Genomic DNA, 18,081 nt, shown 5'->3' with positions numbered 1-18,081 from the left:
TGCCAACTGATTTCTGTACAAATTGTAAATAGCCTTTCGCTCCCTGTATTTTGCCCCTGCCACCTTCAGAATTTAAAAGAGAGTATTCCAATCAACATTGTGAAAAGCTTTCTGTAAGTCTACAAATGCTAGAAACGTAGAGGTAGTAAGAAACCTAAAGAAAAAGACAAATGTGGAGTCTTCTTCTTGTTGTTACCACAATTTATTGCGCTACAGACTCTCGCGTTTGTAAAAACCATTCTAAAAACCACGTTAAACAATAGCGATTCGCGTTCACAAGATCCTGCCAAATTCAACAGTATCACTGTCCGCTTGGCGCAATGCTGTCGCAGTTGGTAACGTTGAAGTTGACGTTTTATGTAGTAACTCTGCCGAATGCATGTGTGTTTATAAATACATACTAAAGGTTCACCCATTTGGTGAAAGCGATATATCCACATAGTGTTATTAACTCTATCCGACAATATGGATAGGCTTGAAAATATAAATCCGAAGCTTTACAGGAAATGTGAAGAGCGGCAAATAACTGAAAGTGATGAAGACGATAGTGTCACCGATGAAATTGATTCTAGAGAAATCTTCGGTATCCTTAATTTTTATTCATGTATGTTAGTAACAACATTTCCTTGGTCCTGACGATCTTTTTTTCCATATATTTACTCATACGTTTCATGATATTAGATGATATAATGTCGTTGGTTAACAGACATTAAAATGTTCTAGTTTTGCTTTTGGTGTATCTCTTGCATGATGTGCATAGAAATGCCAAACAGTACTGTCAAAATTTACGGTTTACAAGTGCTTAACGCTAGTTCAGATTTTATCACGTTGCGGGGATATAAAATATAGTATGCATATCTGCATTACAAAAAGGTGCGTTAATGAGTGTCAATACTTTTAGCCTTAACTGTAGCTAAGATCTTATACGAGGAATAAATGATCCAGAACATCCATTAACATTAGAGGAACTTAATGTTGTGGAGCTCGACAACATATCGGTAAGATCACAGCACATTGTTACTAAACTTTTTCTTTTTAGTTTCGTTTTTAATTATGTTGGTTGTATGTGCGCTGTAATCAAAGAGTGTGGCTATGTTCGGTTAACTTTTATCTTTCCATTATGTCATACGTAAACATCTATTGGCGTTCATTTCACTATTTGTGTACCAGCAATGTTTCGAAATTGACTTCATTTTTGTACAGTATCGTTCTGTTTAATTCTAATTGTGTTCACTGGATTTAGAATTGGGGGACACATTGTTGAATATCTGACCCCCACTGAAGAAGCAGTAAATATACCTACAGCCCTATATGATGGGTACTGGCTAGCATTGCCACTGGCATTCACATTTCTGTAGGTGTCTGCTCTTCCATTTGCCACAATATCACCTCGACATAAGTTGTGGAGAGGTGTCGCCATCTTTCTGTGATACATGTATTATACTTTGGTACCGTACACAAAGAAGAAGCTAAACATGATTTTTCCTCAAATCACAATTGTAATACTTGCATAAAAGAGACTAAGAAAAAGTTATACTGTGATTAAGGCACAAGTTTTGTATTTGAATATATTGGTGTGTGGCTGCCCCCCCCCCTTCCCCCCCAAGAAAAGAACAAAAACAACCCTGCCTCATTACACATATGTGTACGTACATACATGCTGATGTGATGTCGGAATATAGTGTAAGATTCTGCACTGCAACTGATGGATGCCAGTGATGTTGCATGATAGTTTTGCACCTCACTTGTGCTACCCTTGCTATATGAAGATGCGACCTTCGCTTTCTTCCAACTACAGTTTTTGTTTGAGGCTAAGTTAGTCAAAAATTTTGTTCAGTTTTGGCAATTTCAGCTGCTCCTCAATGCTACTGTCACCAGTATCTATTTCACTCATCTTTGCAGTGGTGCAGGAATTGAACTGTGGCAATAATCTTGTATATTTCTGGATAAAGGAACATTTGAAACAGGAGATCACCATACGTTACTTTATCAGTCTTTTTATTTACTTTACTGGTTATGTAAATCCTCCTCCTTGTTCAGATGCACTTCGTACTTTGGTAATCAGTCATATTGACTGCCTCATGGTCAGTGATTTCCGTTTCAGTGTGGATATCCTCAGAGAGGTCAGTTCCATTTGTAGCTATTAAATGCAATAAATTCCATCACAGGTGGGCTTCCAAGTTATGCATGCTCAATTTTCAGAGAAAGCGCTTAGTATTGTTTTGCAGCATGTCTTATTATGCCCACTATTAACAGAACTGTGATAATCCTAACCTCTTGTTGGACAATTGAAGTCTACCCCAGTGATGACAGTACGAATGTGGAACATATGCACTAACGTGTTGAGGTTTTCTTTTAGAGTTACATGTAGGGATGACTTGAGGTTGATAGAAGGATCAAATTAAAAGTTTATTCCCACCATTGCTACTGAGACATCCCAACAATTTTACTGTTTAAATCTCTGTTTGTGTGGTTTTGAGATTTTTGTTTATTTTGTAAATACATCACCTTCATTTCCCAGTAGCCTATCATGTTGCTAAACACTTAAATTTGCTTCAAATATGTCGCTGCTGTCAATTTCAGGTTTTAACCAACTTTCTGTACTTAGCATTATATGAGCACCATTTTTTTTTTTTAGTGGAGTTTAAAACATTGTTTGCAAATGCTTCAGGATGATTCCATGTGAAACTGAGCCTGAGATTTTTTAAATTTTATTTTTAATTTAATTCATGTCATTTTTCTGTATCTACAAAAGTTAAATTTTACTGCCTTGGAAAAACCATCAAAGATACAGAATTACTTGAGGAAATATAGTTAAACTGTGCTGGCATTTATGGACATAGGGATAGAGGACCACAAGAGTGACATTTATATTGACAGCTATCAAATTTATGTCGCAGTCATTGTTTGTTGTTGTTGTTTTTTTCCAATTGTTAGGTTTAAAGGGTAGAACCTTAAGTTTCAGATAAATTTCAGCTTTCAAAAAGAGGTGAGATATTAAATATGCAGCCAAATTCCAAAAATAACTATGCATTAGTGTACCGCCAGTGACCAAAAGCATAAAAAAGTGAGAAATTACAGCAGTTCTGTTTGTTTTAGATTAGAAGTGAGGAAAACCAATAAAAGCATCTAGTGACCCATAAAGCAGTGTTTAATATGTACATGACAATGTATAAATTTTGAAAGTAATTGTCCCCCGCCTATGACACTTTTTCTGATTGTTAGTGAAATCTAAGTCCAGCTCTATAGCTGAGTGATCATCATGGTTGACTGCTGTGCAGGGGACCTGGGTCTGATTTCTGGTACTACAACGAATTTTTCTTTTGTGGGAGGACTCGTATAGAGTGCATTCAGTCTAATGAGGCCAACTGAGCAGCTGCTGAAACAATTAGTAGCGGTTCCAAGGTCACTTCAAATAACTGGGAGAGCGGTGTACAGAGCACGTGCCCCACCAAACCAGCACATGCCCCACCAAACCACATCTGATGACGCCATTGGCAGAAGGTGACAGCGGTTGGTCAGCCCTTATTTTTATGAAAGTTTGGATAATATACAGAGTTAATTGGAACCAATCTACACTTTATTTAAGTAGAGAAGCATTGATTTGTTTTATAGCCACTTCACTTACAGAAATCTGCACAGAAGGAAGAAGTTAGTTGTTGAAGAAGAACAGGGCACAGCATAGCTGGACCCCGAGATAAACCACATGAGTTGCTGAGTTGCAAGGTTGAATCTCTACATAGGTCTAATAAGGGAGTGTTAAGGTGGCAGTGTTAGGTATAGCTGCATGGGATAATACGTCTAGAACAGACGTTGCTCAAGCAATCAAAACATCGCCACACAAGCTAAGTGCAGCAGTCATCAGCCATTAATAAACACTCCACGTGGTGACCGTATGGCTTTAAGTGGAAAGTGGCAGATAAAAACCAAATTGAAAGGAAGAAATTTGGTAATAAATCAGGAAAGAGATGTGTTGCCTAAAGAGCTCTATATTTGACGTATGTGATACATGCTCTCCCATGAATGGCATAGATCACTACAACCTCAAACTTTTTGCGGATGACGCAATTACCTATAATGAAGTACTATCTGAAAGAAGGTGCATAAATATTCGGTCAGATCTTGATAAGATTTTAAAGTGGTGCAGAGATTGAAAACTTGCTTTAAATGTCCAGAAATGTAAAATTTTGGACATCACAAAATGAAAAAAGTAGTATCCTATCACTATAATATCAGTGTCACTGTTGGAATTGGCCAAATCATATGAATACCTGAGTGTAACACTTTATAGGGCTACAAAATGGAATGATCACATAGACTGTCATGGGTGAAGGGGGTGGTAGACTTCAGTTTATTGATAGAATACTGGAGAAGTACAGTCAGCCTACAAGTGAGACTACTTAACAAATCAATCTTGTGACCGGTTCTAGAATATTGCCCAAGTGTATGGGGAACCATACCAAACAGGGATATAGAATGTATATGGAGAAGGGAAGTATGATTGGTCACAGGTTTGTTTGATCTGTGGAAGAGGTCACAGAGAGACAGAAGGAACTGGAAGACTCTTTGGAGACAGATGAAAGCTATCCTGAGAAAGTCTTCTATCAAAAGTTTCAAGAACTGGCTTTAACTGATTCCTCTAGGAAACTACTAAAATCCCCTATGTACCACTCACATAGGGATCATGAGGATAAGATTAGAATAATTACTACATGCACAGAGGCATTCAGTCAGTCATTCTTACCATACTCTGTATGGGAATGGAACAGGAAGAAACCCTAATAACTAGTACAGTGGGACATGCCCTGTCCCATGCACCTCACTACATTTACAGAGTATAGATGTAGATAAATATCTTCATTCCTTTAGCAGAGCTTATTCTCAGGTGAAAAATGTGCTTCCATCTAGCCCCTCAAAAAAAAAATCAGTGTTCATTGAAAAAGATTGTTTGGGAAAGCCTGCCTAAAAAGTAAGCAAAATATTTTCTTTGTAGACAAGAATGCTTGATTTCATAAACTTACAGATGATAATCTGCTCAAAATACAAAACTTTTTCACAAATGATAAAATAGCAAACATCTGGTACATTGTACACCCAGCAACTAAGGAAAAAGGTTAGATTTTTAAACAAACAAAAAGCAAGAAAATCCTGATATTCAAATTAAGGTTTTCAACTTGCATCCAGTGTGTATTATTTCATCTATACACATTCTTAGATGAGTAATAAAAACAATCATATGTAGGTATCCTGTAGATACATAATCTCGAAGAAGTCATAGGCTCAGAACCAGCTGTGGGAAAGAGCATGGAAAGAACATTCTCTGGTGAAGTTTGAAAGTGCTGGAAGGAAATCAGCCAAAAACAGGCAGGCCTATGCTACAATTCCACAGAGAGCTGTTGAAGAAAACTGAGACATACATAATGTGTGATCTGTTAGGGGACTCAATGAAGGTTTTCAAAGTTGACAAAAAGGATGTTTGTACATTGAGTTTGAGTACAAGTTTACTTAAATAAGAAGTGAGGTCTAAAAAAGTGAGGTACTGATTTACCTAAAAATGATGTAATACAATTAATTTTATCTTGTAAATACAGATTCTATTTTATGCGAGTCCCACCCGTGATGATCTTTGATTGCAATTTTTATAAATAAGTATTAATAATGGAACATCTATTGATATTTCTTCATGGAGACAATTCTTCTGTTAGTGTAAAGTCAGTATTTTCAAAACAAAATAAGTGCACAATTAACCGAGTTCTTGTAAAATGTTGTTGGACATTCAGCATTATGTTAATTTGATGCCAGCATCTCTGAAAAGTTGATGATTAACAGCTCTCTTTGTAAACTTCTGATCTTTAGATAGAAAGATTATGTAAAACAAGTGCAGTGGAACTTTGATTTTACATTTTTCGCAATTCTACTCCATCAGTTTGTAGCCTCTGTGAAATACATATAAGATCAGTGCTACAAATACCCCTATTTCACATTTCTTCATAATAAGATTTACCTTGATTCTAAGTTCTTACTCGACGTAATCCATAATCGGTGTTGCCAACACAACTTGCAACATTTAGCTTCACTGCACAATTATGATAAAATTACTGCTAGGTTGCAGTGGTAATGGAAAAACAAGTCAGTCGATGCGAAGTGTTCTGGACAAAGCAGTACGTGCCGAAGGGGGCCCAGCCACCACCTTTTCTTGTGCCATCTCTTTGCATGTATATCTGATGCACTGTATTCAGTAACAATATCAATCGTCAACCATGTAAATTCGAGACATTGGTCTCGAAGAATATGCTCAGTCATCCCCCTGCGGGTCCAGGGGTAGGAATAGGTCTGAGGTATTCCTGCCTGTCATAAGACTAAAAGGAGTCTCACATGTTTCGGCCTTTATGTGATGGTCCCATGTAGGATTTGATCTCCATTCTTCACAATTTTTCCGAAGAGCAAACCAATTGGGGAAGGGCGCCTTACATGGTGCAACATGTCCATTGTGCTTCGAGACCTGTAGCCCGCTTTCTCGTCGACGCATTTCCAGTCCCCCTTATTCTCCATCTCTTGGGCGAGGACACCTTCCTGGGTGCGTTTTCCACCATGCACTATGCAGTGTCACTTTCTGTGCCAACGATGATCTTGGACTTACGTGCACCTGGTATTCAGTACGGTAGCCAGTCCGTTGTGGTGGAGCCGCCATGTGCCCTGTTGGTTGTAGCCCTCTGACAACACAGGGATCGCTCTGCTGATGGCTGCGCCATTAACTCCCCATGCATGCCAAGGAGTAGATGCCTGTCACACTGGAGTCTCAGGACTCCCAGCAATGGCCATGCTGCCAGGTGGCCTTTGCTGCGGATGGGTGGCGCCCGTGGGGAGGGCCCCTGGTCAGAGTGGGTGGCATCATGGCGGATGAAGAGCGATTAAGCCTTCACTTGCTGGTGATAAAAAACCAGTAGTCTCTAAGTGTTCTAAGTCGCAGTTTAATGCAAGACGACCCTAAATCATTCCCCTCCCTGGCCACACCATGGGAGGAACGCCAACCGAAGGATGGCAGCGAACCTTATTCATCCCGGTATCTCATATGTATGAGAACTAATGGGGACACCTTTGCTTCGATGAAGCCACAGTTTTTTGTAGACCATTTAGAGGACAAGTTTGGGGAGGTGGAGGGCTTGTCTAAAATGCGGTCAGGGTCAGTCTTGATAAAAACAGCATCCTCTGCCCAGTCACGGGCATTACTCGTTTGTGACAAGCTGGGTGATGTTTCCATTACCATCATGCCCCATAAGAGTTTAAATATGGTCCAGGATGTTATATTCCACTGGGACCTTCTTTTGGAGTCTGACAACAAGCTGCCCGCCAACTTAGAGTGCCAAGGTGTTAGTGATGTCTGGCACATCCATCGGGGTGCGAGGGATAATCAGGTTGCCACTGGTGCCTTCATCTTGGCCTTCGAGGGTTACACATTGCCCGAGAAGGTCAAGGTGATGGCCTACTGCTGTGATGTAAAGCCATATATCCCTCCCCATATGTGGTGCTTTTAGCGCTGGAAGTTTGGCCATATGTCTTTCTGCTGTACTTCCAGCACCACATGTCGAGATTGTTGACGCCCATCACATCCCAGTAATCCATGTGCCCCGCCTCACATCTGTGTCAACTGCAGACAGCACCCTTCGCCCTGCTCGCCAGACTGCAGGATTCTCCATTAAGAAAGAAAAATAATGGACTGCAAGACCCTGGACTGACTGACCTACACTGAGGCTAAGAGAAAATATGAGAGGCTACAATCTGTGCGTATGACGTAAACCTACGACAGCTGTTCTACCATATTCTGTTTCGCTGCGCACAGTTGGCTCTCGGAGCCATCAGACTCCACCTTCCCCCTTGATGTTGGGGGGGGGGGGGAGGGGGGCTGGCGTGGCACTTCCCTCCCTGTTGGTCCTGTACAACCTACTTCAGAAGCAACACCCCCTCCCTCATCCCCCCCATCGGGGACGTCAGTCCCCACTTCTCAGCTGGAGAAGCGTAAGTCTTCTTCAGCTCCTCTCGCTAGGAAGGGATCCCTTCGGTCACTCCCTACCGAGGTTCCTATTAGTGGTGAAGCTGACACCCGCCAGTGTCTGAAGCAACTACAGGTAGATGGTTATAGTGTTTCACGGACCTCCTCATCAGTCCCTGAGTCTCAATTGGTGAAGCCCTCCCAGCTGGACAAACCTGAGGAGCAGCGAGAGAAACCTAAAAAGAAAAAGACCCCCCAAGAACCAAGGCACTGTGGTGGCACCCACACCACCACTACCTACAAGCTCTGTGCCTGAGGATGAGGTGGAGATTCTGGCATTCACTGAGGACCTAGATCTTGCTGGGCCCTCAGAAACAACAGATGTCAATGGCACAGGCACTCATCTGGTGGCAACAGGTGACCCAGAGGCGTAGAATGACTCATTGAGTTTTTCATGCCTTCCCAGGCTCATGATCACGTAATTCTCCAGTGGAATTGCAACGGTTTTTTCCATCACCTGGCTGAGCTATGGCAACTGTTAAGCTTTACACCTGCTTTCTGCATTACCTTCCAGGAAACCGGTTCCTGGCAATGCAGACCCCTGCCCTCTGCGGCTATAAGGGATATTACAGGAACCGTAGTGACTATAATAGTGTCAGGTGGAGTCTGCATCTATGTCCTGAATTCAGTATGTAGTACACCTGTGCTGCTTCAAATCCCTCTTGAAGCTGTGGCTATCAGAATAAGGACAGGGACATAACTGTCTGCAGTGTATACTTTCCTCCAGATGGTGCAGCACCCGTGAACGTATTGGCTGCAGTAATTGATAAACTCACTAAACCTTTCATACTTCTAGGAGATTTTAATGTGGGGTGGCGCTATGCTTCTTGGCCAAGGTAGAGAGGTCAAAAATTTACTGTCACAACTCGACCTCTGCCTCTCAAATTCAGGTGCCCCCACACATTTCAATTTGACATATGGCACATATTCGCCCATTGAATTCTTGGTTTGCAGTCCTGGCCTTCTCCCATCTATCCATTGGAGAGCACATGACGACCTGTGTGGTAGTGACCACTTCCCCGTCCTCCTGTCACTCCCCCAGCGTCAAGCCCATGGACGCCTACCCAATGGGCTTTAAACAAGGCAGACTGGGACGCCTTCACCTCTGCTGTCGCCGTTGAATCTCCCTCATGTGGTGCCATCGATGTTGTCATTGAGCAGGTCACTACAACGATCGTTTCTGCGGCAGAAAAAGCGATCCCTCATTCTTTAGGGTGCCCCGGCGGAGGACAGTCCCTTGGTGGTCGCCTGAAGTTGCTGAGGCAATTAAAGAGCATTGGCGTGCTCTACAGCAACGTGAGCGACACTCTTCCCTAGAGCACTTAATAGCCTTTTAGTGGCTCAGTGCCCGCATTCGCCAGCTTATAAAACAACGGAAACAGGAGTGTTGGGCGAGGTACGTGTCAACCATTGGGTGCCATGCGTCGCCTTCCCATGTCTGGACGTAGATCAAACTTCTTTTTTGGTACCAGACCCCAACAGGTGTCCCTGGCATTAACATCAATGGCACATTATCTACTGACGCAAACGAGATTGCTGAGCACTATGCTTGAGCCTCTGCGTCGGAGAATTACTCCCCCAGCCTTTCGCACCCTCAAATGGTGGATGGAAAGAAAAGCCCTCTTGTTCACTACACACCACAGTGAACCCTATAATGCCCCATTTACAGAGTGGGAGCTCCTCAGTGCCCTTCCACATTGCCCCAACACAGCTCCTGGGCCATATCGGATCCCCAGTCAGATGATTAAATATCTCTCATCTTCTCGTCATCTTCAACTGGATCTGGTGCGATGGCATCTTTCCATTGCAACGGCAGGAGAACACTATCATTTCAGTGCTCAAACCCAGTCAAAACCCACTTGATGTGGATAGCTACCTGCCCATCAGCCTCGCCAACTTTCTTTGTAGGCTGCTAGAATGTATGGTGTGTCAGCGGTTGGGTTGGGTCGGGTCCTTGAGTCATGTGGCCTACTGGCTCCATGTAAGGGCGGCTTCCATGATTGTCGCTCTACCACTGATAATCTTGTGTCCTTAGGGTCTGCCATCCGCACAGCCCTTTCCAGACGCCAGCATCTGGTTGCCGTCTGTTTTGACTTATGTAACGCATACGACACGACCTGGCGACATCATATCCTTGTGGCATCGTATGAGTGGTATCTCCGCCCGCTCCAGATTTTTATCCGAAACTTCCTGTTGCTCTGTACTCTCCGTGTCAAAGTCGGTGGCTCCCATAGTTACCCTCGCAGGGCTCTGTATTGATGTCTCTCTATTTTCAGTGGCCATCAAGGCATAGCAGCAGCTGTAGTTTTGTCTGTCTCACCTTCTCTGTATGCGGATGACTTCTGCATTTCTTACTGCTCCTCCAGTACTGGTGTTGCTGAGCAACGCCTACAGGGAGCCATTCACGAGACGCAGTCATGGGCTCTAACCCACGGCTTCCAGTTTTCAGCTGCGAAGTCATGTGTCATGCACGTCTGTGGGCATTGCTATGTTCATCCTGAACCAGAACTTTACCTCATTGACGATCCACTCACTGTAATGGAGACATTTCGATTCTTAGGATAGGTTTTCAATGCCCAATTGACTTGGCTACCTCACCTTCGCCAGCTGAAGTGGAGTGCTGGCAGCACCTCAATGCTCTCCACTGCCTGAGCAACACCAACTGTGGTGCAGATTGCTCTATGCTGCTGCAGCTGTACAGAGGCCATGTTCAATCACACCTTGACTATGGGAGTGTGGTTTACAGTTCAGTGGTGCCCTCAACATTGCGTTTACTTGACCCAGTGCACCACTGTGGCATTCACCTAGCGACTTGAGTTTTTAGAATGAGTCCAGTGACCAGTGCCCTGGTGTAGTCCAGTGTCCCTCCATTTAAGTTTAGGCATGCACAACTGCTGGCCAGTTACGTTGCACATGTTTGTAGTTCTCCTTCGCATCCAAATTACCGTCTCCTTTTCCCAACCATGTCGGTTCATCTCCTGCATCAGCGGCCCAGGTCGGGGCTTACCATTGCAGTTCACGTCCAGTCCCTTCTGTCTGAACTGGAGTCCTTCTTGTTACCACCTCTCCTTGAGGTCCATTCACATACACCTCCATGGTGTACACCTATGCTGCAGATTCTTCAGGACCTTTCGCATGGCCCAAAGGACTCAGTTCTCCCTGCGGCTCTCCGCTGTCACTTCCTTCTCGATTCTTGACATGTACCGAGGCCATGAAGTGGTTTACACCAACAGCTCGGCTCAATGGCTGATGGTCACATCGGCTTCACATATGTCCATGGAGGGCGTATTGAACAGCATTCCTTGCCCGATGGCTGCAGTGGTTTCACTGCCGTGCTGGTGGTTATATCTCGTGCTTTTGAGCACATACGCTCATACCCTGGCAAGTCATTTCTCCTGTGTACTTACTCCTTGATCATCCTACAAGCTATCGACCAGTGCTATGCTCATCATCCTTTGGTAGCATCCACCCAGGAGTTCATCTGTGCCCTGGAACAGTCCCGTTGTTCAGTGATGTTTGTGTGGACCACAGGAACATTGGAATCCCAGGTAACGAACTTGCCGACAGGCTGGCCAAACAGGCTACGAAACTACTTCTGGACATGGACATCTCCGAATCTGACCTGTGTTCTGCCTTACATCGCAGGGTTTATCAGCTTTAGGAGACGGAATGGCTTAACAGTACACACAACAAGCTGTGTGTTATTAAGGAGACTACGAAGGCATGGAAGTCTTCCATGCGGTCCTCTTGCAGGGAATCAATTGTCCTCTGCTGGCTCCGGATTGGCCATATGTGGCGAATGCATGGTTACCTCCTCCATCGCGAGGACCCACCTCGGTGTCGCCTTGGCTCACAAATGACAGTCATCCACCTCTTGCTGGACTGCCCACTTTTAGCCGCTCAGTGGCGGACTTTAACTTTGGCAGCACCCTACCTTTGGTGTTGGGTGACAATGCCTCAGCAGCAGCTTTAGTTTTACATTTTATTCGTGGGGTTGGGTTTTATCATTTGATCTAAGTTTTAGCTCATATCCTTTGTCCCCCTTTGTCTTCAACCCTATTGCTTTTAGGGTGGAGGTTTTAATGTGTTGCAGATTGGCTGGCTTCTTCTTTTTATTCTCATGGTCAGCCAGCCATGGTAATCGGCTCTCTTGTTTTTATCTCTTCCAAATGTTTCTTGCGTCTCGCTGTTGTTTTCTTGTCAGATTTTGTCTATTTTAGTGTGTGTTGTCCTTCTGTCATTCTTGTGGTTTCCTCCTTTCTTCAAGCTGTGTCTTGTATGTCTTGATTATTTTACTCCCACCCTTGTGGAATTATTTTAATTGGAACGAGGGACTGATGACCTAGCAGTTTAGTCCCTCCCCCCTCTTTTAAACCAACCAACCGAACAACCAACCAACAATTGTTTTAAATGGGATTGCTGTGAGTGAATGACCAAACTGTCACATTCCAACCTAACTTACAATAGAGATCAGTCTGCCAACACAGCCAGTTTCCTTCCATTAATATTTATTGGCTTCGCCACTCTCAACCTAGCCTAGGCCTTGAGCTTTGTTGCTGTTACCACATAAACTTTTCTTCTGTGCTAGTTCGTACAATTACAAAAGAGGAACTACTGCCATTGATTTGTGACACTTGAGATGTAATTACAGCCTTCAGTTAGAATTACCACTTACCTTCAGTCCAGACTATTACTGAAGTTTAGCCAAAAATCCCTTCTTTGGATAACAACTCGGGCTCAGAAAATTCTCATCCTGACAGTTCGTTACCAATCTCTGATGTAATCACATTTGCACATTGCTATATAAGTCATGGAATAATAATAGATGGCAGTCAGTTGGCAAGATGCCTCACCATCGTGTGTATCACTGGCATCCTACCATTTACAAAACTGCTTTCAATGCCGAGACAAATTATAACATGAATGTGGACATTGCTAAAGTCATCAACACTCTCCATGGTCCTGCTGTGTTTCGTGGTGCCAGAATCCAAAATCCGTTGACAGCTATCGACAGATTAGCGTAACATGTGCGAACTGCTTGAAAGGATGGTTGCTGGCAGATTAAGGTGAGTCTTGAATCTTGGGGCTTTTTATCTCCATATCAGCATGGTTTCCAGGAGGAAGGTACCACAACCAATCACCTGGTTAGTTTGGGACCAGCAATCTGACATTTCCTGGATGCCAACACCTCCTTCTACATAAGGCATACTACACATGAGGCAATCACATTTTACTTATCCTCCATGACTGGGGCTTTTGAGGCTTCCTTCTGATTTTTATTTGCCAGTTTTTATCCCACTGGTAGATATTTCACTCAGCTGTCAATGAATCTCACAGGGCTCCATGCTGAATGTCGCACTCTTTCTCATCACCATCAGTGGGCTAATGACCTGTGTTGGGCCACTGGTCATCCACGTGCTGTAAGTCCAAGGCACCATTTAAAGCACCTTCACTTGGAACCTTTCCCATGGTTTGGAATTCCCTTGTGAAAAAAAATGCAGGTTATTGATTTGTCATCATACTACGGTCAGTCCTGACTCATATCTCTGGTTTGCATCCTGTCTGTTGAACATGCTACTCTTTGCTGGACTCATCAGGCACTGGTCTCGTCCTGACTGAGCTAGGGTTGCCAGGTTTATGGCTTTGTGGCATCTTCAGCCTTGAAATTGTTAGACCCAGTCCATCGTCATGGCATTTGATTGGCCACAGGTGCCTTCTGGTCTATTCCTGTAGGCACTCTCCTAATGGAAGTTGAAATCTCAACTCTTCAGATTTGATAGTACCAGTTGTTGATCACGTATGCAATCACCATCTGACAATTTGCTTATATCCAATTTCTCACATTCATTTTTCATATGTACCTGCCCTTGGGTGGGATTACCAGTGGATGCATCTTGCAGCCCTCTGCCAGGACCGCCTCCTAACATTCCTTAGAATGTACTCCCAATGTTTCCCCACACCACATTCAGGCCACGAATTAGGACTGGTCTATTTCATGGTCCTAAAGTTTTAGTTACCTAAGTGATATTTTGCTGTCTGTTCCTTTCAGTTCTCCAAGAGTATCAGGGTGTTAGCGCCATTTACGCTGATGGATCTGAAACCATGTATAGGACAGGATATTCTTCTACATCTCCCACCAGTGAAGAACATTCATTGCTGGGAACAGGCAGAGCTGATTGCTATTAACAGAGCTCTACATTTTATTAAAAGAGGCTCCCTTGACTGTGTTTTAATTTTCAGTGACTCAGTGGAGCAGTCTCCAGTCCATTGCTCACTGTTACACTTGTCATTCTGTGATATCTGCCATTTGTGACCTCTGTGACTTAAGTCATATTCTCTGCTCACTTACCTTTCTTTGGTTCCCAGTCTATGTGGTATCCCAGGAAATGAACTGGCCAGCCGTTTGGCTAGACAAGCGATTACCTGGTCCATATTCACTTTGATGGTCTGAGGTGCAGGTTTGCTGGTGGAAAATAAGGCTACTGTTACGTCAGAGGTGGAACAACATATGATGGGCTCTTGCCCCCTTCCTCCCCCCCCCCCTCCCTGCAAATAATTTCTGCACAATACAGGGGACCACTGTTGCATGATGCTCCTCATTCTGTTCCTCCAGGGGGGAATAAACAGTCTTATGTTGCCTGCACATTGGTTATACCAGACTAACCTGCAGTTTTATTTTATGTAATGAACCACCCCCACATTGTGGTTGTGGAGCCTTACCACCAGTAGCTCATCTTGGTGAATGCCCCCTCATTCTGGCCCTCCAGGCTTCACATGGCCTTCTGAATTCTTTGGCTCTGGTATTGGTGGACAGTTGAAATGCTTCTCAGTTTCCGCTGTGAAAGTGGATTTTATTCTCAAACATAAGGTGGGGTGGGATTGTTGGGTTGGGGAATCTCCCACTGGATACTGGGTCTGAGAAAACTCAGTCCTACCTCCTTTGTCACTACATCTGTCACCCTTCATGTACTCTGTTTTAGTTACTTTTAGGTGTGGTTTGCCTCATTTCTGCCACCCTTCATTTTCCACTTTAGATGTAGCATTCTGTTGAATAGTGGGTTCTCTTGAATGCCTTGACTGTAATGGATCAGGGGTGGGGTGGCTGTGGGTAGTATGGCTCCCATCGCATTGAGGGCCCGCAGACTCCCATCTGCTGCCTTACCTATTACACTGAGGTGACAAAAGTAGTGGGATACTTCCTAATATTGTGTTGGACCTCTTTTTGCCTGATGTAGTGCAGCAACTAGACAGGGCTTGAACTCAACAAGTTGTTGGAAGTTCCCTGCTGAAATGTTGAGCCATACTGCTTATATTGTCGTCCATAATTGTGAAAATGTTGCCAGTGCAGTTTTTGTACATAGACCGATCTCTCAATTACATCCCATGAATGTTTGATGGGAATTTGGTTGAATTGTACAGAATTTCTGTTCTTCAAACTGTGAGCAATTGTGGCCCAGTGACATGGTACATAGTCATCCATTAAAATTCCATAGTTGTTTGGGAACATGAAGCTGAACATAACCATTTCCAGTCAATAATCAGTTCAATTGGACTGGAGGACCCAGTCCATTCCATGTAAACACAGCCCACACTGTTATGAAGCTACCACCAGCTCATGCATTGTCTTGTTGATAACTTAGATCCATAGCTTCATGTGGTCTGTGCCATACTAGAGCACTACCGTTAGCTCCTACCAACTGAATTTGGGACTCATCTGACCAGGCCATGGTTTTCCAGTCATCTAGGATCCACCGATATGGTCATGAGCACAGGAGATATGCTGCAGGCAATTTTGTGCTATTAGCAAAGGCACTCGCTATGGTCATCTGCTGCTATTGCTCATTAACACCACTTTTCGCCACACTGTTGTAATTGATACATTTGTCATACATCCCACATTGATTTCTATGGTTATTTCATGCAGTGTTGGTTGTTTGTTAGAACTGACAACTCTATGCAAACGCTGCAGCTTTCCATTAAGTGAAGGCCATCGGCTACTGCCTTGTCTGTGGTGAGAGGTAATGCCTAAAATTTGGTATTCTCGGTACACTTTTGACACTGTGGATCTGAGAATATTGAATTCCCTAACGATTTCCAAAGTGGAATGTCTCATGGGTCTGGCTTCAATTGCCATTCCTATTTTGAGATCTGTTAATTCCTGTTGTGTGGTCATAATCACATAGGAAACCTTTTACATGAATCAGCTGAGTAAAAATGACAGCACCACCGTTGCACTATGCTCTGTACCTTGTGTAAGTGATACTACTGCAATCTGTATATATGTCCATTACTACTCCATGATTTTTGGCACTTCAGTCAGTTTCTCTCATCTTGTTTTTATTATTGACAGTCTAACTGATGTATATTACATTTTTAGCCTTCTCACTTTTACACTTTTGAATCTCCTGACTAAGACATGGATGCAGGTGGGGTTTCTCTTACCTTGGGTGAGCCACAGTAGACTTTTCGTCTCTGATCTTTACACACACCTGATCCGTATATAATTTAATTCCCTTAAAGAAATATAGACTATTGTTTTTTTTTTTTTCAAAATACCTTGTAGTAGAGCGTTTTACATCAGAAGTAACAAAAATGGTGGTATGCCATCTTTTATGGACCAGTAGGTGGATGGCAGCTGTTGACTCTTTTAGCTGATAATATTTGGTGCTCATTACCTGTATTTATCTTCTGCAAATTCTTTTTAGTTGAATGTTTTTTGTATTGTGGCCTGTGCTGAATTGTGGACCATCTATAAAGATATGTGTATGAGATGGTTGTGAGGTTTCTTCCTCTTCTTTTTCTTTTCTCTCTCCTTTTTTAAGTCTTCATAGTGTGTGCATAATTAAACCTGTCCATAGAATGAATTTTCAGTCAGCAGCATTCTGTGCATTGATTTGAAACTTCCGGGCAGATTAAAACTGTGTGCCATATTGGATCTCAAACTTCCGAACTCTGCTTCAGACTGAAAATTAATTCAGGAAACAATCTCTTAGGCTGTGACTGAGTCATTTTTCTGCAGTATCCTTTCTTCCAGGATTGCTAGTCCCACAATGTGTGTAGGAGAACTTCTGATGCAAGTAAAACTGTGAGGATAGGTCAAGAATTGTTGTGCTTGTATACATTATGAATGTGCATTGTCCTATAACTAAAGACTAAATTGTATATAATTATACATAGTGTTAATACTGTGCCAACTGTACTTCCTACACACTGAAAATAACTTTCTTTCACTGTTGTGATTGTTTTGTTGTCTTGTAGGTGGATAACAGCAAGAATGAAGTGAAGGTGCTGTTCACTCCAACTATTCCACACTGCAGTATGGCAACAATCATAGGACTTTCCATAAGGGTACAGTTGTTGCGTGCATTACCTCCCAGGTTCAAAGTCAGAGTGGAGATTGCACCTGGTACTCATGCTTCAGAATCAGCTGTTAACAAACAACTAGCTGATAAGGAGAGAGTTGCAGCTGCACTGGAGAACTCGCACCTGATTGAAGTCATTAATCAGTGCATCGTTACTTATTAAGGACATTGTTGATGTGATAGCATGCTTCATGAGAACAACTTGTTTTTATAAAGCATTTGCAACTGTTGTAATTGTGGTTATTTTATTTGTGCAGCAGCACAAAAAGCACAGTTGTTCAGTAGCACGGATGCTGTGATTTGCAGTTTTCATATGAAATAAAAGATGATAAATATTTTATTTGCAATGTTAGTATTCCTGTGTGTCCCAAATAATTACTTCAGGTAAATTCTCTGTGATTCATAATTAATTTTATCATGTATAAAGACCATTAGTTCGAAACACCTTAAGAAATCGAAGACTGGGAAAACATGTACCATCAGAAAAGTGATACCATTAGTTGATTACTGCATGCTATGGGAACTTTGTTTCATGTTCATGTCACAAAAATTAGTGCGAGGTAATGGAAATATTAAATTTAAAGTTATTGTGCGACGCATTGTGAATATTTTTAACAATAATTGTTATGTAATATTTCATCTATATACGAGTTTGAGTGTTATTTATTA

General features: G+C 42.8%; 1 protein-coding gene across 1 annotated transcript; it reads left to right on the top strand.

Moving 5' to 3' along the window:
* Positions 1-337: 337 nt before the first annotated feature.
* Positions 338-17,752, top strand: LOC126259519 (MIP18 family protein galla-2). The gene is made up of 3 exons (XM_049956378.1): positions 338-583; positions 919-998; positions 17,309-17,752. Exons 1-3 carry the CDS (start codon positions 466-468, stop codon positions 17,573-17,575), a joined length of 465 nt encoding a protein of 154 aa, XP_049812335.1. The 5' UTR covers positions 338-465; the 3' UTR covers positions 17,576-17,752.
* The last annotated feature ends 329 nt before the right edge of the window (positions 17,753-18,081 follow it).

This window comes from Schistocerca nitens, chromosome 5 (assembly GCF_023898315.1).
Source record: "Schistocerca nitens isolate TAMUIC-IGC-003100 chromosome 5, iqSchNite1.1, whole genome shotgun sequence".
Lineage (NCBI taxonomy): Eukaryota > Metazoa > Arthropoda > Insecta > Orthoptera > Acrididae > Schistocerca > Schistocerca nitens.
Note: the sequence above shows the minus strand (reverse complement) of the source record. Positions and strands in the feature narration are given on the sequence as shown.

Bases quoted from the DNA above. Each gene is read 5' to 3' on its own strand.
- LOC126259519 (XM_049956378.1), top strand. From the start codon at position 466: ATGGATAGGCTTGAAAATATAAATCCGAAGCTTTACAGGAAATGTGAA. The intron at 584-918 runs GTATCCTTAATT...ACTGTAGCTAAG, and splicing joins TGATTCTAGAGAAATCTTCG to ATCTTATACGAGGAATAAAT. The intron at 999-17,308 runs GTAAGATCACAG...GTTGTCTTGTAG, and splicing joins TGGAGCTCGACAACATATCG to GTGGATAACAGCAAGAATGA.